Genomic DNA, 24,253 nt, shown 5'->3' on the forward strand with positions numbered 1-24,253 from the left:
TGTCTCCGTTGATTAATAGGAACTCATGCAGGCTGATAGTTCAGAACATTATTCTGTAAAGATCGAAATGATCTTTCACTTGAATTCTTGGATTCTGGCCTAAGTGAAAGTAGAGGGCACTTTAATTGTAAAGTTGTAGTGCTCTCTTTGTTGGACATAGGTGAGAAGGTGTAAAAAGGAACCAAAATTTAATGGAAATATGTAAAAGTTTTACTCAACTTTCTCAGGCCTTTTTTCTCTACTTTCTATTTTTTTTTTTTTTTTGAGAAAAGACAATACTGTATTTAGGAAAACAATGTGTTATCCTATGATCACTCAGTTTATAATGTAATTGTCAGCAGAGGGCTCAAATGCCTTTTCTCAGTGTTGAAGGTAAATTGCCTGATCCCACCCGAATCCCTGGTCATGTTTCTGCAAAAGTACATTGTTTAAGTCAACCTAATAATTACCTTGGAGGACATTCTTTTTTTTCTTTTTTTTTTAAAGATTTATTTGTTTATATAAGAACTGGGGTACAGGCCAGATGCGTGGGAGGATGAGAGGATTCACCAGTGACGGAGCAGGGAACAGAACAGGCAGACTGACGAAATACACTGCTGAGGGGAGCAGCAGGCGAGACAGGAGAGGTCTGCCGCACCATGTGGGACCCTCGCTGGCCAGCCGGGATCGAACCAGCACTGCAGAGGCTGTGGACAGCTTCACAGTGTGGTGCTCAACTGCCTGCACCATCAGGGGAGGCCCTCTTTTTTTTGTGTGTGTGTGTGGGACCCTCGCCTGCAGCTGGGGAACGAACCGGCACTGCAGAGGCTGCTGGCAGCCTTGCAGCCCAGCACTCAACCTCTGCGCCACCAGGGGAGGCCCGAGGCCCTCTTTTTTTAATTATTTTTAATATATTTTTTACATCATAATTCTGTTTTTGTACAATGTATGCTTTCTCATCTTGCTGATTTGGAGGACATTCTTAATCTCAGTTTTAAGTTAACAAAATGTGGTTAGATTTATAAGTTTATTGCATTAAATAAAGATTTTTGTTTCACATTCATGAACACAGGAACAGTAATTCTCATGAAGCTTTTAGAAGATCATTTGCACATACAACAAACTATTACTGAGCATTGTCTGTTGGGATGTGACCACCATGCCACAGGTGTTGGGGACTATATCAGTAGTCAAAGCAGCAAAGATCTTTGCCTTTGTGGAGTTTATACAGTCACAGAGGGGAAGGATAGGCAGGGAACAAAGCAAATAAGTAACATAGTTAGAGTGCTAGTGGTAGTGCTAAAAGAAAAGGGAAGTAAGGGAAGAAGGGTGTGTGTGGGCGCACACTTTTGAGTGAGTATGTGCATGTGCCTACATATAAGCATGGGTGTGCGAAGGGTCTATTGAACTTGTAGATGGGATTGAAAGATTTCACAGAAAAGTTAACATCTGAGTAAAGACGTGAAAGAAACAAGGAGTTAGATATGCTGACTTATGGGGAAGGATGTTTCAGGCAGAGGGAAGAGAAAATGCTAAGATCTGAGGAACACCCCCCAGTTCCCTGGTGTTAAAGCAGAATAGGGGCTAGATTCTCACCAGGACCTCTAACTGCTAGTAGTCTGCTGTTACTTCTAACTATGGGATTCTAATTACACTGAATATTTTTGTTCATGTAGTAAGTGCTTACTTTTATTGAATTAATTAAATCCTTTTAACTTTTGCCTCATTTTGTGACTTTGGTCATAGAGAAAATCTGATTAGATGGATCGAGCAGAAGGTAAAACTGGTGTGTTCAGTTAACCAAGAATCATATAGTTCAAAGACAGAGGAGACAATTTCCTTTCAGTTACAGTAGGGTAATCTTACAGATTTGATTCAGTAAGGTCAACTCACCATTATTCATTTTTATGGGACCCTCTAATGTCTGTGGGTCTTACAGACTTTCAACCCCCATTTTCAACTTCGCTGTTTTTTCCCCTGTTGTGTTCAGCTAGTCACTGTCGTTTTCCAGTGCTCTCTAAGCCAGTGTTTAACCAACCTCTTTTGCAAAATAGCAGCACCAATTTTTTTTATCTCTTGAACAAATTTCTTTATCTCTTGCACAAATTTCAGTCCATAAACACCAAGGCTTCCAACAAGTTTTAATGAGTTCTAGTAGAGCAGCATGGAGCATGCAGCATGGAATGTCTTTGTTATGCTGATTCCCTAAGACTGTCATTTAATTTGTGTGTCTTGCACTAAATATTTTAATCGTTTTCCTCCCTTCCAACTACCTTTACTACAGATTGATCTTTTTTTCCCTAAGGTACTCATTTTATGATATGAATCATTTCAAGAAGGATTATGAATCTTGGTTTAAGACTTGTCAGTAATCGTTGATTGATTGGTTGATTCACCTGATCAGGTGTGAAGTCTTGCTACTGAGTGTTCACTCAGACAGTAAGCTCACCTGCTAGTTGTGCTGTTGTGTCCTGGCAACAGGGTGCAGGGAGGGGAAAGTGACGACCAATGGAAGCACCCCGATAGCCACATGACTATCACATGTCTAACTCCTGCACTGGGAGTTAAGAAAGCTAGGGTTGCAGGCAGGAGACAGAAGAGGACAGTAGTAAATACAGGACTTGAAGACTGAGAAGCAGCTGCTCGTCAGCTAAAATCTTCAGGTAACAAGTGTGGAAAGCTCTATGCCATGCACCAACGGCAACTTATACATTATCCTTCCTGTTGACAGACTATAACCTTGAGGGAAAAAGAGACGCTTTGAGATGGTGAGATACTCCAAGTTTATTTTTTAAAACTAAGGTCTTCAACTTTCCCTCCATCGTAGAATGGCAGGAAGGCGCTCAAACATCCCTGGCTCCCAACCCAGAAAGTCCCATATAGTGGGTCAGGGGTATGAGAGTTAACACTCTCCAGTGATTTCAGTGTGTGGCAGAGCATATCTCTACTATTTGAGAGGCTCCCATTTTTAGGGATAGCCCCTCCGACCAGGTCCTCTCTCCTCCTGCTGCTTCCTACCTGGGAGCCATGGCCCTTCTGTTCTGGGTGGCTGGCTGGCTTTGCAGTCAGCCTTTCACTGCACGTTGGAGACAAGTCAAGAACGTGCTTGCATGTTAATTTATTTTTCTGTGCCATAAATGTTTCTAGATCATATTTACCTCTCAGAAAAAGAATTGGGAATCCTGATTATTCTATGGTGGAAACTTCCTGACCTTTGGAGAGGCTGCACTGCCCTCCCCCACCCGCAGTAGCATCTTATTCTCCCACTGGCTCAGGGAACAAAAGAACACCCGCAGGTGGCCTTCGAATGCCGTCCCCTGCACAGCTGCTCAGTGGCTGGCAGGTCGCAAGGTCAAGTGTCTGTCTCATCTTTCTTTCATAGTGTTATTGGATTCCAGCTCTGAATGATAATATATTAATGTAACCTCCACCTCCATTTATTTAGCGGCTAATTTTCTTGTGCTGTAAATCACAGAGGAGAAAAAGATCAACAGGCAGAATTATCATTCCTTCAGCAACCCCAAGTTTAGAGGGTGTGAAGTCAATAATTAGAGCCTTGGTATTAAGCATTCATTCCTTCAGCAGCACCAGTTGGCCTTGGGCTGGTATTTTCAGTCCTGCTTAGCTGACCAGGGAAGTGTCTGGGTTTAATGGCCACAGCTAATCTCCTCACTGTCTCCCAGCCTGGAACTGGTTAACCAAGTGGGCCATACAAATCCAATAGCAAGCGTCCCAATAGAAGAGGCAAAGACGCAGACAGAAGAAGGGGCACACACAGGAGATGGCCATGTGAAGAGAGAGACAGGGCTTGAGTTTTGCTGCAGAAAGACAGAGAGTGCTCACAGCCACCATAAATTGGAAGAAGCAAGGGAGGATCTTCCCCTAGTCCCTTTTCCAGCCCAGGTGACCAAGTGTATTCCAGTTTTATTGCCACTCCCCTCCTCCATGGGCTTCTGCTTCAGGAAAGTTATTCTGTGGCTGTTGTTTGCAGAGATGCTTTGCTCATATAAAATCTTTGCCAAAATGGTGGTGATGTTACAGAGCAATCCCCATATAAAACGTGTTGCCTGACTGTGGGTCCTCACCCATACATTTAAGGGGACTTATTAATGCTAAACTGCAGACTCACACAAAAAGGTTAATAAAAGGTTTATTTACAAGGGAAGGGAAGATGGGGAAATGAATAACTCAGGGAAAAAAAGAGGGAGATAAGTTTGTAAATGCACCCTACCTGTTCCGCTGACCTGGAATCCCAATGACCCGCCGAGCTGGTGAAAAACCACGCGCCGTGTGGCCAAAGAAAGAACCCCCCACCCCCCTCTCATCCCCACCCACATGGACGGTTAAATACTCAAACAGAGAACATAACTGCTTAACTCCACCCTCAGGTCCTCGCAACCCTCCCTTTGGTGATCATGGGATTTGTAGTTCCCTGCGTCTTGATAGAGTGAGGATGGGGTCCACAAAGCCTGTATGGAGTTTGCTCAAGACATCCTTTCCCCCTAACAGTGACAGAAAAGCCTTTCTCATTGCTTCTTAAGCCTTAATTTCCCATGCAGACCTTGTCATTTTCCTGGTCACTTAGGCAGGAAGACTACATTCCTCCCAATCCTGTTGTACTGGCCATCGGTGGCCAGTGGGAATCTGTGTAGCCACAACTTTATTAGTATAATGGGGCATTTGCTCCCGATGTCATGCATGGGGTCTTTTCTACCTTGGTAGCTCCTCCAGGACTGAGGGCTCTGGTGAAGCGAGTAAAGATGTTTGTGTGCAGGCTATTAACATAGGGAAATTCAACAGCTTAGCTTGTGGTAGCTTCTTTTTCCTCCTTCAAATTTCCCTTTGGGCATTTATATGCTGTGCTCTTACAAAATAGGGTGAGAATGCATTACTGGAAAACTCCCTGTTTATAAGGTTTAAATATAAAGAACTCTCAGCAACAATCAGTAGAAAGTGGGCTTAGACTTTCCGGGAGGTATATGGAAACTGTGATTGTGGAAGATACCTTTGTCCCTATCTGTGAGCGAGGTAGGCCTTCTGCAAGTGGTGGAAGGATGTTGGAAGAGGGTTGGACCCAGGGAGATGCAAATGAAGTCGAGAAACCGAGAGGCAGTGCAGAGCTTGGCCACTTTGTTGCAGGCAGAACATGGTGGCCAAAAGGCTGTGCTAAGCCAGAATGCAAGGAAATCTGTCTCCCTTCATCATCTGAAAATTGCGTAAGTCATCATCTCATCAGGGCATAGCTTTGTTATCCCAAACATTTGAAATGAGTTGTGATCTTGAAGTAACGATAATGGTAACTCATGGCACAGGTCTGCAGTGAGTGCCCTCTAATTACACTGTGGGGCTGGAGACAAGAAAGAAATTTTATCTCAGAATGAGCCTCAGCCCAGAGAGAGATTCCCACATTTTTTATTCCCCCACAGCTTTCTTTTCCCCTTAGTGAAGAAAGTGGTTTTATAAAAGAGTTTATTTTTTGCCCAGATTTACCTTTGTAGTTCTAGAAAACTTAGTCTCCAAAGTCTTTCTCTGACCTTCCTTTTGTTGAAATGGCAAATGGCACAGCGGGAAGGATGTTTGAATCCAGTTTCAGTTACTTTCTGGCTTTTTTTAACCTTGAGCAACTTAATTCTGTAGCTTCAGTTTCTGCATCTCTGAAGCAGAGATAATGTAGACTTTTCAAGGTTCTTGAGGGTTGAACTCAGTATAGTGATCATGATCATCATATGGGTTTGGGGAATGTGCCTGGGGGATGCAAAACAGTACACTTCTTACAAGTAATTGAGAGATAATCAAATTATAGAAGCTAGGGCCTCCCTGGTGGCTCCAGCCTTTGGACCTATCCATAGCTGCTGCAGCACAAGTTCTGTCCCCTGCCAGGGAGCTGCCCACATGGTACAGCAGACCTCTCCTGACTTGCCTGCTGCTCCCCTCAGCAGTGTATTTCAGCCAGTTTGCCTGTTCTGTTCCCTACTCTGTCTCTGATGATTCCTCTCACTCCCCCTCTCCCCGCCCCCCCATCCCCCAACACACAACTCTGGCCTTGTTCCGCAGTTCTTGTAAAAAATATATAAAAAATAGTCAGGGTGTTTTGAAAAAAAAAAAAAAAATAGAAGCTATGTTGACTTAAAGAAATGATGTGTTCTAGTGATTCTGTGTTTCTCTAGGGAAATGACTTCCTTTGTTTAATTCCTTGCAGAATAATGGGACCACTGAGCATCAGGTGGAATCTTTCATAAGGAAAAAACTGGAGTCACTGTTAAAAGAATCTCAGATTCGAGACAAAGAAGATCCTGATAGTTTCACAGTGAGGGCGCTATTGAAGGCCACACATGAGGGCTTAAATGCACACCTGAAACAGGTATCCAACTCTCTCTTGTAGTTGTCCTTTGGTAGGAGAGGAAAGCACCTAATGCTTTGTTTTTGATCACTTTTCAACTGTGAAATGCTTCTCCAAGTTTCTTCTATTTCTATTCTCGTATTAATTGAGAAAGATAAATCTATAGCAAAACAATGTGAGAAATAGTTAAAAGTGATGGTTGGGGGCAGAAATAACTTAAATACTGCTTTACTGGGAACCACCAGGACAAAATGCAGTGCCCTCCCCACCACCTGTCTTCCCCATGTTAGCTCAGGTACGGGAAGAGCCACCATGAGCCCCTCCCCCAATATTCAGTCAGCCTCGTGGGGTGACCATATTTCCTACATATGGCTCCTGTGTCGGCTCCTATGTGTCCACTTTCCCCCTCTACCTCTGTGTCCTAGTCTAGGCCAGTGTTATTCTTACCTCCACTTCTCCTGCCCTCCTTCAGTCTAATCTCCGCTCTGAAATCAGTATGATGTTTTAAAAGTGCAAAGCAGACCACTTCATTCCACAATTGAAAATTCTTCAGTGGCTTCCCATGACACTTGGGATAAATTATACTCTTGGACCACACTTTCAGGGATCTGAATCATTGCATTCTCGCTACACCTCTACCCTCAAATTCCCCCACACACCCTGACACGCCCACTCCCGTGGTTATCACAGAAGCCTCATTCTGTTTCTTTTGCCCGCAACATTCCTTCCATTTTTAAATTAAATCTACCTTTAACTGAAAATGGCCTATCACTACAGCAATTTCTAATTAATACAACCTGTACTGTGGATAGCCTGTGAGCAGGCACAGAGGGTCCTGCCCAGCCAGGCTTTACCAAGAGGCACCTGACCCCAGCTTTGGGAAGCTGTTGGCAGCTATGTCTCCTGGCAGGTACCCAAATCTCTCTGTGCCAGTGTCCTCCCTCCCACCTCTCAAGGTAGTCTCAGCCACCTTTGGGGCAATGGTGGAGTGAAATAGGAGGAAATGAGTGGGATCAGCCTGGTTCCCACCTAGCAGCAGATGGGGATAATGTCCCTCTGCTGTTCCTCCAGACCTAAGGAAAACCCAAATGAAGAATAATTATTCTTTATTTACTCAGCATCCGGATGTGAAGGAAAGTGTAAAGAAATCACATGGACGATCCCTCATGACCAACTTTGGAAAACATAAGGTATGAATTAAGAATGATAAATGTGCATAATTCAATGATGAAATGATTCTGGAAGGAAACAAAAGAAAATATCTTCATGATCTTGAATAGCTAATGATGCCTTTAGTAGGACCCCAGGAAAGGAAATAGTTGATAATTGTGTTTTAAAATTTAAGAACTTCTGTTCATCAAAGTATCAGAAAGCAAGTAGCATACTGTGAAAAAATTTTTGCCTTAAGAAAGGGTTTATTGGGCCTCTCCAGTGGCGTAGGCAGTTGAGCCCACACTGTGAAGCTGACCATAGCCTCTGCAGCGCGGGTTCAATCCCAGCTGGTGAGAATCCCACATGGCAAAGCAGACCTCTCCTCTCTTGCCCACTGCTCCCCTCAGCAGTGTATTTCATCAGTCTGCCTGTTCTGTTCCCCTCTCTGTCTCTGGTGAATCCTCTCACCCTCCCGTGTATCTGGCCTGTGCCCCGGTTCTTGTATAAATAAATAAATCTAAAAAAGAAAGTGTTTATTGTCAGTAATTGTGTTTCATCAATCTGGGTGGAAGTTTTTCTTGTTTTTAATGTGCTAATTAATTGCTTTTCAATGGTAAGTGACAACTGTTAGATATATTTTTGAATTGAATCATTGCTCAATGGCAGTTCTTGAGTTACATTTTTATTTTTTCCCAACATCCTGGCTATTGTAGCAGTTTTTCCTCTGCCTGGAATACTATCCTCTTTGCTTGTGATCCTAATTCTTCTTCAGATATCAGCTCTTAGACTTTTACCTAACCTTATTTTATACTCATAATTTAATCTGTAATATTTCTGTGATAAATTTAAACATTGTGATCACTTGATTAATGTATTTCCTTGTTTCTAAGCTGTGAGTTTAATTAGGGTAAGATTACAGATAATTTTGGTAACCATCGCATACTAGTAACCAAATACATTGCCTAACAAATAAAGATGATCAATAAAATAAGTGAATAAAATGTCATGAGAGATCAAGAAAATGAGAGTAGTGACATGTAATTTAGTGACATGTAATAATTTGATATGTTTTTTATCATCCCTTATATCCATTATAGCTGCTTAGTCTTTTTCCTCTCCCATACCTCCTAATGTCAAAGCTCTCAAGATGTCTATTGATGTCCACTGATTTTTTTTAAGATTTATTTTATATTATATGCATACACGAACTGGGGCATAGGCAAGAGGTGTGGGGGCGGGTGAGAGGATTCACCAGAGACAGAGTGGGAAACAGAACGCTGTCGGGTTGACTGAAATACACTGCTGAGGGAAGCAGTGGGCGAGTCAGGAGAGGTCTGCTGTGCCATGTGGGTAGCTGCAGTGGCTGTGGATAGCTTCATAGTGCTGAGACTTAACCCCTTGCACCACCAGGGAGGCTCCTGTTGACTCACTTTTTAAAGTGTAACTTTTTTTTTATTTCTAAGTATGAGAACTTGTGGAGGGTGACATGACCTGTGGCAATGTGGGGAGGATGGGTCCTTTTCCTTTTCTAAGCCACATTCCCCAAATGTCCAGGGGTCTCTGTTTAAAGATCTTACCTTTGTTTGTGAAAGCTTTATTTCTGATGGTAAGGTTTTCTGTTAGTATGTAGTTGCAAAATATTGGGATTATATCCAGTATAGAGGGGATGAAATCACATCTTTCCAAAAAGGTTTTCTGTCTAACAGCTAATCCTTCCAGAAGATAGCAGGTTTGTCTGGTAGGCTTTCAGCTTGATCCTATGGGAAACAATTTTTATTCTGCTGCTAGAAATTAACATAGGCCAAAATCTCAAAATAACATTTTAAATTACATAGTCATTTGAGAGCTTACTGATCAAAAGCAGGGCTGGTAGATATTCATTAAAAAATTGCTACTTTTTAAATTAAATCTACCTTTTATATATAAGTCAATAGGATTAGTGAGCTTCCAATATGAGGACATTTTATCCCTTATAATCTTTTAAACAGATAATCACAATTTTGACCAAACCTTCATAGAAACCTTAAATGCTCACTAATGAAGACTTGCTTTATTTAGTGACTTAGAGATCTGTTTTAGAGCATGAAGCCTTCAGATGTTTTATATTTTAATATAATTATGCCTAGATACCTGTTATCTTTGAAGAGGCAAGCTATAAAATTTGGTCAATTTCCCCTCTTCAAGTTAGTGTGTGTGTGTATGTATGTATGTATGTGTGTGTGTGTGTTCATTCAAAGTCCAGTCCATTCTGTGAATGTTGTAGATGTACTTGATGCACTGACTCTGTTGTTTTCTTTACTGGGATTTTTCTTGCAGAAAACCACAAAATCACGGTCTAAATCTTACAGTACTGATGAGGAGGAGGAGGTGCAGCAGAATCATGGCAAGGAGACCAGCCAGCTCTACAGGTAAGAAAGCCTCTCCTTGATTCTTGCTCAGATGCCTGGGACCACTCCATTTCCACCAGTGTGGCTGTTCCAGTTGACCCTGCCAAAAAACTCAGAGCACGAGGTCTTGTTCAGTGTAGTGGGGCATGTGCAGATAACTGGAGGTGAGATGATAATGCAGCTAAAGGGCTCTTACCTGCCAGCTGTAACAGTTGTCAGGTAAAGGCATCTTCAGAGAGGCAGGAGCCACATGAGCTAGTACAGAGCATGCTCCCAGGAGACTAAAGGAGAAAATATGTGCTAATGATATTAAGAGCCAGGGATCAGAAATCAGCCAGACTTTAAACTCCTGTTCCTCCACTTACCACCTTTAACAAGGAATAAGTTAGACACCTCATTTCTGTCAATTTCTTTGGGTCTTTGTAAGGATGAAAGGGACTTATCTATTCAGTCTGGTAAACCTTACCCCAATTAACTAAGTGCTCAAAAATGTTGGCTGCTGTTTTTTCCATTATTGCCAATAGAATTTAGAATGGTAAAATGACTGTCACTTCACCTCACCCTGATTTATAATCATTCGCCTTCACAAAATTTGATTTTCACCAGGGGTTATAGAATTTCCTAACCATACGGTAAAGAAGGCACATGCATATCTTCCCACTAAATTAATTAATTTATGAAGTACTATTGTTTTACATCCTGTTCATATTTTGACAGTATAGGATTTCTCCCTTCAGCTGTGGTCACCATAGCTCTCCCTCCACAAGAGCACCCACAGTCCTCCACCATAGTCTGTTGTGCTCTCTCATCCTTCCTCCAACCCCCCTCACCAGTTGTTACCCATAATTTTTTATACCTGTCCATATTCATGAGAAAATGACTTGTCTTATTTTGGCCTTACTCCATTTATTGAATGTATTTAAGTATGATTAGGGTAAGGATTTTTGTCTGATTTGTTCTCTGTTTTATCTTCAATTGGCACTGAATAAATATTCATTGAGGGAATAAATCTATCGTCATTATCCTGTTCTTAATATATGTCTTCCTTGGTGAGAATTGGAGATTTTGATAGATAGATGTCGCCTTGGAGGAGAAAAGTACACATGTAAGAGGAATGTAGTTATCTATAGAACATTTAACTGTGGTAAGCCTTTGGTAGAATTTATAAAGTTGTGGAAGGGATCTCAGGAGTGGTTTAAGAAAGTTGAATATAGAAATAATATAAAGGAGAAAATAAAAATCACTTTAATTATACCTCAAGGGCCTCCCTGGTGGTGCAGTGGGTTGAGCACCGTGCTGTGAAGCTGTCCGCAGCCTCTGCAGCACCAGTTTGATTCCCGGCCGGCTGGGGAGATACCCACATGGTGCAGCCAACCTCTCCTGTCTCGCCCGCTGCTCCCCTCAGCAGTGTATTTCAGTCGATCTGCCTGTTCTGTTCCCCACTCTGTCTCTGGTGAATCCTCTCACCTTCCCGTTCCTCTAGCCTGTACCCCAGTTCTTGTATAAATAAAAATATTTTTTTAAAAAATTATACCTCTAAAAGAGAATCACTGTGGACATTTTGGTGTATTTCCTTTCAGATATACAGTAATTCTCCTCACTCACAGGGCCTTGTGTCTGATCCATTTCAGTCCCGGTTTTTCTCTTGCTGTAAGGGAGTAGTTCTCTGGTGAACTCTGGCGCAGCTTCTTTGCTGGGTAACTGAGAATCAAGCCCTTCACAACTGAGCTCACAAGTACATGTCAAGAGACTGATTCCTGGCTGAGCAGTGAATAAAACCATATAAGTAGGGTGTGATGGTGGAACATCACCCTTGGGTTTTTGATCCTGGCTTCATTGCAGGCAGGTAGGGAAATGAGAATAACCAAAACCTGTCTCTTGCAGCCCTAAAATGTCACAAGTCTGGGTGTGTCTCCACAGGTTGGGTCGCAGAAGGAAAACCATGAAGCTGTGCCGGGAGCTGTCTGACTTGGTTGTGTACACAAACTCCGTGGCAGCCCAGGATGTTGTGGATGATGGTAAGCACTGAGTGCTTTTCAATGGCCTCTTCTTTGACAAATGTTAAATGGTCTCTTGTTAATCAGGTCACTAACACATATTTCTGGAACTGTGTAGAAAACAACTCGAGTGTCAGGAAATTGACTGGTGGTATATGCTTAGGTCATGAGGACTCTGTTGATTACTGTGGTTGTCACTGTGGAGATCAGTGACATTTCCAAAGGGGCAGAGGGCTTGATTATCACAGAAAGACAAATGTATCAGTGTGAAGTCTTGCCCAATGCTTAGCTGTGGAGACCTCATCTGACCACATGGGTGAGTCACAGATGGCTGATCCAAATGGAAATGCCCTGAAGAAAGAAGAAATTAACTGGGTCAAAAGACACCTTGAAATGATCCATAAAAGGAAACGTCACCTTTGATGAAAGTCATTGAGCAGAATGAAGTTTTAACAAAAAGAGCAGAGATTTCAGAAATATTGACGCCTTCTTCATTTTTCACCTCTCAATTGCCATATATTGGGTTGAGAAATTCTCATCACAACTGTTCTTATCCTGGACTTTTCTGCTAGTTGCTTTCCCTCCTCCCATTATCCTTTTCCCTCCTCATTTCTGTTGTTCAGTGATGACTTATTAAAGAAATAAACTATGGTCATGTGGCTTTTCAATCTAATTTTAATTTAATTTTTTTTTTAAAGATTATTTATTTATACAAGCACTGGGTACAGTCAGAAGCGCAGGAGGGTGAGAGAATTTACCAGAGCCAGAGCAGGGAACAGAACAGGCAGACTGACGAAATACACTGCTGAGGGGAGCAGTGGGCACTACAGGAGAGGTCTACACGCCATGTGGGACCCTCGCCAGTGGCTGGGGATCAAACTGGCGCTGCAGAGGCTGCGGGCAGCTTCGCAGCCCAGCGCTCAACTGCTGCACCACCAGGGGAGGCCCTAATTTTAATTTTAGTGGAAGCAAAATATAAACCAAAATCTCTTTTTCTTTCCAACAAGTATAGTGAAAACAAAGCAACATGATAGTGAATCTTATGTCCTCACAAACCGCCAAGATTCTTCCCTCAGATCTCTCTTTTATTTTACACTTGTATCTTTATATCTGCAGATTTACTTCCCTTTGGTGCAGATTCCTTCTTCAAATGGTAACAATTATAAAAAATTTAAACTTATTTTGCAAGTGAGAATATAAGAAACTGTAGGATTCATATAGCAAATGAGCAACGCATTCTTATATTAACTGTCCACAGCTTGAAAATAAAAGCAGAAATGTGTTTAATGACATTAAAACTGTTTTTGGTTTAGAGGGATGTAAATTCTAATAAATGCCTTGGGAAATCATAGTCATATTAGATTAATGGAAAATAATATTGAGTACTGGTTAGCTTTTGAACTTCAGATGTTTGTCTTTCGGGTTTTTTTTTTTTTTTTTTTTTTTTTAAGATTTATTTATTTATTTATACAAGCACTGGTACAGTCAGAAGCACGGGAGGGTGAGAGAATTCACCAGAGCCAGAGCGGGGAACAGAACAGACAGACTGACGAAATACACTGCTGAGGAGAGCAGTGGGTGGCAGGAGAGGTCTGGGTGCCATGTGCGTCCGTCGCGGAGGCCGGGGATCGAGCCGGCACTGCAGAGGCTGTGGGCAGCTTTGCAGCCCAGCTGCTCAACCCCTGCGCCACCAGGGGAGGCCCTGTCTTTTTTTTTTTTTTTTTTAAGTAAAATAAGTAGTAGATAATGCATGACTTATCCTAATGCAAAGCAAACCAATTCTATTAATATGCTAACTATGTGTCTAATTAGCAAGGTCATCTATAGTTTTTTACTAGTATCTTTAAGATATTTCCCTCCCCACCCACCCAACAGCCCTCAGGATGTTTATTGATGTCTACAGTTTTGGAGGGTGTTTTACATTATCAAATTGTCTGCTATGTAAATGTCCAATATTTGTTTTTATCTTTCTAACTTTTCTGCACATATTTCTCAGATTTCCCTCATTTTGTTGAAAATGGCTGTGTTTCTTCCTTTTTAAGGATATATAATATCCCATGGTGTATATATATCACACCATCATGATCCAGTCACTTGCTGATGGACATTTAGCTGCTTCCTGTCCTAGCTGTTGTAAATAATTCAAAGCATTCTGCATTGAAATCTGCAAATAAGACAATTTTTAGTATTCTTCAGATAAGTAAACTATGCTAATAAGTTATGGCAATAAAATATGTTAAGGAACACATCTAGGTGAAGGAAATAATCAGATTAAAACCTGTAATTCTCATTTTTTTTTTTGTCTTCCACTTAGATTTATGACTTTCTAATTCCAGCTCTGGACTGTAATTGTTAGTCACTTGACAAGTATTTAACAGTGAAGGCATATGATGTTGAGACAGGGGGCACTAACAAGCATACACAGTCTGGAGACTATAGCCGACCTCCTTGGGGTCAGATGTGCCCAGTTTGTCTGAGTGCACATCAGAGAGGGAGTGAGGGTCTGGGGGAAGTTTGGGTCTTCAGCAAGGATCTTCCAGCAGGTCCAGGGGGCATACGGTTGGTTGTTTTGGGGGTGGTATATGGATGTTTAGTGTAATAGCAGGATGGGTAGGAGCATTGTAGTTTGGGTTTGGAGAGGAGAGTAGGAGATTAAATGTTTGAAGGTTTACTCCATCATGACCCCCAAACATGCAGTTTCCTTGACCCTTGGTTGACCCCTCCTTAAGATGGTCCAAACAAAAACTCTGGCAGAGGCTCCTGTTCGTATTTTCTTTTTTCAGTTTTCTATATTTCCCTCCGTTTTTATAAGCCTAGCTAGGTGGATGCTTAACCTGTGTCTAAAACTTAAAAACAAAACAAAACAGAAAAAAAACTCTTTTTTAAAATTCTTTTTCTCCATTATTACTTCTTTCTCCCAAACAGGGTTTGACTAGTCTTATAATTCTATTCAAGTCAACTTTAAAACTCAAATTTTCTTTTTTAGTAATTGATCTTTTCTCTTCATTTTCCTGGACCTTGAATGCTACTGGATAATGTGCCTCATGTGTGCTTTTAGATGAATGACTTCCATTCATCTAGGAATGGAATAAATCCCAAAGATAGTTTTACTTATCTATAGCTGTCTAGATCTTTGGCAGAGGTATTGTTTGAATTATGTCCTTAGAAAATAGGGCCTCCCTGGTGGTGCAAGGGGTTAAGTACCACACTATGAAAAAATCCGCAGCCTCTGTAGCATGAGTTGGAACCCCGGCTGGCCAGGGAGCAACCCACATGGCACAGCAGACCTTTCCTCTCTCACCTGCTACTCCCCTCAGCAGTGTATTTCAGTCAGTCTGCCTGTTCTGTTCCCCACACTGTCTCTGGTGAATCCTCTCACACACACCCCCACCCCCACATCTCTGGCCTGTACCCCAGCTCTTATGTGCATAAATAACTAAATCTTTAAAAAAAGAAAATAATTTCCCCAACACCCCTCTTCATTATAGTCAGATAAACATGAGTTAGTCAGATTATTGAATTCCTGGGAGAACATGGGGCCCAGAAATAGGCAGTTATCTAGCAAAACACACAGCTCTGATTTGGCCTCAAAATGGCAAAAAGAGTCCCAAGAATGTTGTGGGTCTTTCTTGGCCAGGAGCTGCCCCTACTCTGATCTCCGATTGCATTTACTCTTTTGCTCTCTCTTACCCTTGCTATAATCTGAGATAAAGTCTTGTGTGAGTGGTGCTGTTGTACTTCTCACTATTTTATTTTTAACTACCAGGAACCACAGGCAATGTGTTATCATTCAGTGAGACCAGAGCACATCAGGTGGTTCAGCAGAAATCGGAACAGTTCATGGTTTATAACCAAAGGCAGCTCACGAGGATTTACCCCTCCGCTTACCGCATTGATTCCAGTAACTTCAACCCCCTGCCCTACTGGAACGCAGGCTGCCAGCTGGGTGCGTAAGCCCCGCCTCGGAGGGTGCTCGGGGGTCCCGACTGTTGTTGCTTTCCCTAATTCTCAAGCTTTGCATTGGCACAGTGGCGCTCAACTACCAGTCTGAAGGGCGAATGATGCAGTTAAATCGAGCCAAATTCAAGACAAATGGCAATTGTGGCTACGTCCTGAAACCCCAGCCGATGTGCAAAGGTGCGTGTTCAATTCACAGTTGTCTCCGAGTGCAGGGGACCGCCTTGAAGGGGTTCTCCGGGAAGCGTGATGCCTTTGTGTTTTGTATTGTGACTTTTTAAATAAAAGCTAGGTTAAGGTGTGGGAATGGTAATTAGAACTCTTGTCGCTGCTGTTTAATACATGGGTAGCTTAGAATTTTCTCTCATTGCATTGTGATTATAGAGGGACATGGAAAGCAATGAATTGACACCAGATACCCAGAGGCCCTGGTTGATATTTTCTGGGCATGACTTAAAATGGGCCTTCTAAGTTCCTAGCCCTGCCTTTCAGAATATATATAAAGGGAATATATAATCTCTCCTAGGGAGTGTGAGTCTGAAATGTGCTGGGAAACTTAAAATGTCACCTGTAACAACTTTATCAAGTCCTCTTAGTCAGTGTATTCCAGTTAGAAGAGTGATAACAAAAAAAGCAAAGAAAATATAGTGCTAGATCAAAAGAAATGCTTCCTTTTGCTTTTGCTCGTTATAATTCTCCAAAAAAGCTTCCAAATTGGATTTTTGACAATTCAGGTAAAAACAGTGTTGATGGATGTGTTCTTCATGATTTTGTGCTTTGCGTCTTTCTCGCTCTGCATTTCCTTCACTTGAGCTTTCTGTTAGATTTGTTTAGTACCTGAGGTGGATTAGGTTAGACAAGTGCGTGAATCTGACAGCACTGCTTCTCTACACGATTGGCATTAAAATCAAATGCTCCTCTTCTCCCTACCAGGGTTGATAATCACACTGCAGACACTTCAAATTAGCCTTTTCCCCTGGCCTTTGGAACCATAGTTTCTAAGGAAGACCACAGCTACAGAGTTGCCAGCTAGTGGTGCCTTTAGGCAAAAGCCAGGCCCATAGTTATGTGATAATTACTTTGTTCTAAGAAACGTTGTGGGTATTCAACATTTGCTGTTTCTTTATTCCACAAGCTTAAACTGTGCACCTGTGTGTTTTCCCATGCTACCCAAACTTAGAATTTAACCCCTGCTTTACTCTGCTTAGGTACTTTCAACCCTTTCTCTGGTGATCCGCTTCCTGCCAACCCCAAAAAGCAGCTCATCCTCAAAGTGATCAGTGGACAACAGCTCCCCAAACCTCCAGATTCCATGTTTGGAGATCGAGGCGAGGTAAGCTGTGTGTGACAATTGGTTAATTGTGTAATTATGTGTTGTTACCACTTGCTCCCCACTCTGTAACATGATTTTAAAATGTCTCCTGTGACCACAGCTTCCTCTCTTTGCCAGAGCTTTGATTCTATCATTCCTGTGATACTTGAGACAGGTGTGTGAACTGAGGTGTTGGCTTCTTTTTACCCTGCCTGTCAGCCCCTCCTGTGTTCCTGACCTCTTTCTCTAGAGTGGCCATTTCACTTCAGGCTCTTTGCTGTCCCCACCTGTTAGACATTCATTTCCAGATCATGAGTGTAGATGGGCGCACTGTGCAGGTCTGCAGTTTGGTGCCACCAGAAACTCTTGGTCTCACCACTTCACTGACCTGTTGTGTTCACGACCACCCCATGTCAGCTTCCATGCCTTTCTCTGCAGTGGCCATTTCCAAGTTTTGCTCCTCAAACCTGTGTCCTCTCTCATCTGCAATACATGGCACTGTCCTGTGCCTCTGCAAGCATGAGCTGCAGGCGTGACTGATTCTGACATTTCTGCCTCCAGCCTAAGCTAAGCCACCGGCCTCTCTGGTCAGTTCTGCTGCAGCGACCTCCCAACCATTCTCCCTACCTCCATTCTGTTCTCTCAGAAGCAAGAATAATTGATTAAGGATCTTTGTGGCCTGAAAAAATGGAGACTAAGTTTTCCTCTCAAACTTTATATTTAAAAAATTTTTAAACCTCAGAAAAATTATTAAGAATAGTAAAATAAACACCGTATCCCTAGTACCTCAATTCACCAATGAAACTATAAAATTTTGTGACATTTGCTTCCTGTCTTTGTGTTTCTCTAAATGACTAAAATCAGAATAAAAGTGCTTGGTAGGAATCCTACAGGGGAACTGTCCTGGCCTTCCCAGGGATCCCCTCAGGAGCTGCATGTCACTTATCATGGACAAGGGGCTTTCTTCCAGATAGTTTTCATTGTATTGGTATTTATCAACTTTTGTAATTAATACACAGTCTGTGAAGTTAGAATGATCTTTTAAATGTATAAGGAATGCCTGTCTTATAATCAAAATAAAATCCAACTCTATCTTGGCTTATAAATTTACTATCAGATTATGACTTTTTAAGCCATGGATTCTTTGGTGTCTGATAAGGCCTGTGGACCCTTTTAGCCTAATGTTTTCAAGTGCCTAAAATAAAATAAAATGGGCTACTTAGTGAACTAATTATATTGAAGTTCACTTATCAAAATATTCAAAACAAATGTGACTTACAAATGTATACCCATTACTATTAACACAGAAATAGCAAGATTTAGAGGAAGGTCTAATATTACTAGTGTTTTGAAGTCATGATGAATATAGATGATATATTGAGATTTCTGCAACAACTGTACATATAAATGTGATATGTCTATTTTTAAACTTTATATCAATTGACTTTAAGGTCTGGACTCTTATATTTGGATAGCTCAACATTATGGCTATGAAGCAGAGCTTTGTTCCTTTGAATTGTTGTACAATATTCATTAAATGAATATTCCATCACTTCTCTATCATGTTCATGACAGACATTCAGTTTTTTAACCAGTGCTTGATAATTGTGAATACAGTTGCACTAAACATTTATGTGTGGATAACAGCTTTCATTTCTGTTGGGTGTATACCCTCAACTGGAGTTGTAAGTTCACTGAGTAAAGTTTGCATAGCTATAGTAGATAGTGGTGAAAAAATTTCAGCTTTTATTCTTGCCACATCTATCTGAATCTGTTGCACCCTGTACAGTTTCTCTTTCTTTAGTAGGCAAGTCATAAATGGGTTGCTGTTAAAGTGTGAGCATTTTGGCCAATATTCTCAAATTAATTAGCACATGTATAGAAATGTATCCATTATAATAATTTTCTCCCTTTGTGTATACAGATCATTGATCCTTTTGTTGAAGTTGAAATTATTGGATTGCCTGTAGATTGTTGTAAAGAGCAAACCCGTGTGGTGGATGACAATGGTAAGGGGACAATCTGAATTTGCTTTTTAATCAGGACACTCTGGAAATAGTATTTCCACTGGAAAAGAATAGAAACAAATCCCTCAAGTCTGTAATTGCCATCTGAATTTGTTAAGATTTTTTCAACACATAAAATGAAATAAACATTAGACTGATCCATGGTATGTTTTCATGGGCATGGTAATGTCGGCTTCCAAGACTTTCCCTTCGGAGACGCATTTTTTTTCTAGTGAAAAGAATGAATGTTATTTTAAGGAGCCGGGTTAAAACTCCACTTAGGAAAATGCCTCCATTATAATTTCATATGTGTTTTCATGACACTAGTCCCTCATGGTGCTTATTCATAAAGCTTTTCATGTCTTAAAAATGATTCCATTTTGCCTGGATCATGTAAAACTCTAAAGGCAAGTGCAGCCCACTCATGCTAGTTTCCTTCTTTACATGGACATGTGGTAGACCAGCAGCATTCTTACTGCTTTTTTATTTTAAAAAGATTTATTTATTTATGCATACAAGAGCTGCAGGCCAGATGCAGAGGGTGAGAGCATTCACCAGAGACAGAATGGGGAGCAGGACAGGCAGATCTACTGAAATACATTGCTGAGGGGAGCAGTGGGCGAGGTAGGAGAGGTCTGTTGTGCCATGTGGGTCGCCTCCCTGGCCGGGGATTGAACTAATGCTTCAGTGGCTGCTGATAGCTTCATAGTGCTGATGCTTAACCCCTTGCGCCACCAGGAAGGCCCGTGTTCTTAATTGTTTTTGACCAAAATGTAAAGAAAACTTTCTTTGCATAAGTCCGCAGGTCCTTTTCTTGGTAATCTTTCAAAACTGTATTTTTTCATTCCTTCTACAAGCATACTTGCATACTTATTTTTCTCTAGACATTAATGTTATAAAATAACATAAACCACAGACCTTGAGAAATGTGAGGCTCAGAGAGAGACCTGCAGAGGACTTTTTCTAAGTGCTTGGAAAGTAATTTTGTGAATAACACAAATCTGATACTTAGGAAATAATATACTTTAAGAAGGTACCCTCCAATATAATGTGTCCCCACTAGTGCACAATAGATTTTTTTTTTTAAATCTCAGAAGTATTAGAGAGGTTATCACTTAGTTAACTAAAAGATAATCTCTTTTCTCATGGGGCACCATTGTGTCTCAGTGATTTTCAGTCCATAATTATTTCATTAGCTAAGTTGTTTAATAGGATTAAGTGGCCAGTACTTTCTGAGTGCATACATTTAATACAACATTTTCATTTTTAGAAAGGAAAATCAAATTCACAGTCTTGCATTTTTATCACTGTATATAATCACTTTATCTTAGAGAAGTTAAACAAGAAATAAATGTATTTTGTGCTTTTTAGAATTTGAGTTGAATTATATATCTCTTCTATTTATTTTTAGTAGCTATGAAAATGTATCATCTTTCATATTTTAAGGTTTTGCTTCATGAGAAGCTACCGGAAATTAATAGTGTGGTAGCTGATTTGGCTTGGTGACTAATTGCATGAATTTGGGTATATTATTTTCTCTGAACTCCAGTTTCCTCAACTATAAAATGAGTTATACATATTTATATTTTCTACTTAAAAATGAGCTTGTGTGGCTTATGTAATTTTTAAAAGTGGTATGCTCTTGAAAGCCAGTAATATATACTTCTTAATTAGAGGATTGCAAAGCAGCATAGAAAATGGCTGCTGGTGATTATTAGAGTAGTGGGGTATATGGTGGGTGAGAAGCATGACTCTGTAGGTGGGGAGAGAGTATGGTTTTTGCTAAATATTATTCTTAGATCACCACTATAGATAATTTTCCAGCCCACTGAAACATCCCAGATATCATCTAAAAGAGGTTAGTCTGCAATGCAATTTGGCATCAAAGATTATTTGAACCAATATTATAATTTACAGGCAATTTTCTTAGTAATTATTTTCTAGCATCGGGGTAAATTCCAAAGCTTTATTTCAGTAAGGCATCCTGGAATTGCTCGGTCATCTTGGCAAGTTTAATAACCATTGCAAGTAATTTTCACTGTCTGGTTTGCAGATGTTGCTGTCATTTCATTTTTAGCCAAGTCATTTGCTTTTCTTTTCCTGTTTCTTTGAGGATTTAACCCTGTGTGGGAAGAAACCCTGACATTTACAGTGCACATGCCAGAAATAGCTTTGGTTCGGTTCCTTGTGTGGGATCACGATCCTATTGGACGAGACTTTGTTGGGCAACGAACGGTGACCTTTAGCAGCCTGGTGCCAGGTAGGTATGGGTGAGCTTTCCTCTCTAGAGTCAATCATTTATTTTTCTTAGGAAGACTTACTATAGGAGATATCAAATACATGATTTATAAAATGTTATAAAAAATGTGCTTTTTTTTGTTTGTTTACAAAGTGTGCCATGTAAAATGTAAAGAACTATAGTAAAAAAGTCAGATACTTAATTTTGTTGCACCCATGTGAAAGCCAAATGCAATTCCAACTAAAAGGAAACTGCTCTCTCTACTTATATCAGGCTACCGGCATGTCTATTTGGAAGGATTGACAGAAGCATCCATATTTGTCCACATAACAATCAATGAAATCTATGGAAAGGTGAGAAAGATTATAGGACTTAAAGCTACATACAACAATGACATGGGCCTTAGCAAAGGTATTTTCTGACTAGCTGTGATTAAGGAATATCAGTTGTGACAAGCTGTCTTTTTACAAAGTGAGCAGGCGCCTTGTGTGCCTTCCCCATGTGGGGCTGTGCACTGCTTCCTTTTACCTTCCCTGGGCTAAAGAGAATTGCAGGAACTGTTATTTTCCCTGGCAGTCATTTGTTTGGTAAAGCAATGAAGATAGAGTTAAATGATGAATTTTATTTCTATTCTTAAAAGGACCCAGCTGGCTGCATTGTGAATTACCTGTTCCCACCAGTCTTTGAGCCCAGCCAGTTCTCGAAGGATGCATTCAGTCTGTGCCATTGTGTTTAACCGCAAACCTAAAACTCATGAATGAATTTAAAACCAGCCACAGGACTTAAAAGAAAGAGACCACAAAAATGTGCTTTAGTTCTCTCCTAATGCTCTCTTCTCTATAAAGTTCCTTTGAGGATTACAGATCAGTAGGCTCTCCGCTGCTCATGCCAAGTGATTGAGACTGGGTCACTGGAATGAATTTTTAGGACCAGATATGATTTGGAAGAGCATGGCATGGGGTCAAGGAAGGTCCAGTGTTCTTTAGTAGAAAGTCTGTGTACCTGAGACTTTCCCTCCTAGAGTATATGCATTCCCTCTGACTCAGCTTCCTCATCTGGAAATGTGGATAAAAATAGTACCTGCTTAGTAAAGAAATAAATATTAATATTTAGAAAGCTGCCTGGCACAGAGAAAATGCGCAAAAATGGTGGCAAATATTAATATCATTTTGACTGCAGTTCAGTTGTTAGTAGCCCTATTCAACCTGAATTCGGAGGTACGTGTTTATCCTGACATCATTCTATAGGGGTGGGGGTGTAAGGATCCTAATTTCTAAGAGTTACGAAGTTTATCCCATGACTTTCCATGTTTAGTCCTGAGTTTCTGTTTCTGCTACTTGTTGAGATCTTTCCTCTAAATACATTCAAATATAAGTGATTAAAAAAAAAGATTCTGGAATTTCTAGGAATGTCAGTTAACTAATATCTCTGCCATTTATCATGCTTAAGTGAAACAATACAGAATTAGATTAAAACTTAAGCTGGCAATGAAATATGTAAAAGAAAGGGTTCTATAGGGCTTCTTTCTCCTAAACAAATGTCCACATATAAATCATATAATCTGTTGCTTTCAAAGGGGTATTGGGTTGGGATGCATACAAATCATACACAATGAAAGAAAAGGTTGCTAGACATGTATACAGTTTTTCTCTTTTGTATTTATCTGTGTCACTTTCTTGAATGAGCCCAAATTGTGTTTTGTTTTTTCCCTTGCAGTGGAGCCCCTTAATACTCAACCCCAGTTATACTATATTGCACTTTCTAGGAGCTACCAAGGTAGTTTCTCAGCATGGTGCTTTCTTCTGGCTGGCATTTTCCTCTTTAAATGGTCATGGCAGCATGCTCTCCATCACTCCATGTTCTTGCTTACCACTTTGACACATGCATCTGTTGCTTCAAGGTGGCTGAAGTTTGTAACCGTGTATATACTGTGGAAACTTTTCCTGCCACTTTGTCATCTCTGAGTAGGAGTGTTCTGGGAAAGCTTGTTGGTAAAAGTGGAAGACTGCCTTCCTCACGAAGTAATAAGACTGATAGGATGTGCATGACCTTGTGCCAAGGTGCTGTGGTTTGGATACACTCCAATGGCTGCAAACTTTTGTTTTGTATCCATATTTCATGCAGCTGTCATTTTAAAGGCAAGTTGTTGACATAAGGGCATTTGCTTAACTTGTGGTTGGTTCTTTTGTGTCTTCAGAACAGACAACTCCAAGGTCTGAAGGGACTGTTCAACAAGAATCCCAGGCATGGTTCCTCAGAGAGCAATTCCCATTATATTCGGAAACGGTCAATTGGAGATAAAATTCTGAGACGCACTGCCAGTGCTCCAGCCAAAGGCAGAAAGAAGAGCAAAATGGGCTTCCAGGAAATGGTAGAGATAAAGGATTCAGTGTCAGAGGCCACAAGAGACCAAGATGGGGTCCTGAGGAGGACCCCACGGAGTTTGCAAGCACGCCCTGTCTCTATGCCTGTGGACAAAAGTCTTCTAGGGGCTTTGTCGCTGCCTATATCTGTAACAGAAAGAGACACTGAAGGCAAAGAAAACTCCCTGGGTAAGACACTTTCAGTTTCTGTAAGATTAAATCCTTCTAACCAGTCATCACTGGTTAACATTATGATGTGGTTGACATTTTGTACTCAGAGTAAAATATAATGAAAAATAATGTTAATGTCATCTTTTAGATCAGAGTTTACATTTTGAAGGGAGGGTGGCCAAAGAGCTATATCCTAGTCACTTAAAACATTTGGTTTCAGACTCAAGTCTGAAATGAACAGTGAAGAGTAAAGGGAGTCTTCAGGTAAGATGGCATGGAGACTGTGATTCCACAAGGTACAACCCATGGAATTGAAACTCACAACATAAAAGCTGAGAGTTTTGTTTTCT

General features: G+C 40.8%; 1 protein-coding gene across 14 annotated transcripts in view; it reads left to right on the plus strand.

Annotated features, from left to right (window-relative positions):
* Positions 1-24,253, plus strand: part of PLCH1 (phospholipase C eta 1) — a 182,889-nt gene that overhangs the window by 153,585 nt on the left and 5,051 nt on the right. For all 14 annotated transcript variants that reach the window (XM_037526247.1, XM_037526246.2, XM_054700999.1 and 11 more), the window contains 11 exons: positions 6,179-6,340; positions 7,438-7,509; positions 9,788-9,879; positions 11,779-11,876; positions 15,622-15,801; positions 15,885-15,992; positions 17,021-17,145; positions 19,049-19,133; positions 21,244-21,390; positions 21,643-21,722; positions 23,567-23,921. In XM_037526247.1, coding sequence (XP_037382144.1) covers positions 6,179-6,340; positions 7,438-7,509; positions 9,788-9,879; positions 11,779-11,876; positions 15,622-15,801; positions 15,885-15,992; positions 17,021-17,145; positions 19,049-19,133; positions 21,244-21,390; positions 21,643-21,722; positions 23,567-23,921 — 1,504 coding nt within the window. The remainder of the gene's footprint in view (positions 1-6,178; positions 6,341-7,437; positions 7,510-9,787; positions 9,880-11,778; positions 11,877-15,621; positions 15,802-15,884; positions 15,993-17,020; positions 17,146-19,048; positions 19,134-21,243; positions 21,391-21,642; positions 21,723-23,566; positions 23,922-24,253) is intronic.

Source organism: Talpa occidentalis, unplaced genomic scaffold (genome assembly GCF_014898055.3).
Source record: "Talpa occidentalis isolate TD23 unplaced genomic scaffold, MPIMG_talOcc4v2.1 talOcc4.4, whole genome shotgun sequence".
Classification (NCBI taxonomy): domain Eukaryota; kingdom Metazoa; phylum Chordata; class Mammalia; order Eulipotyphla; family Talpidae; genus Talpa; species Talpa occidentalis.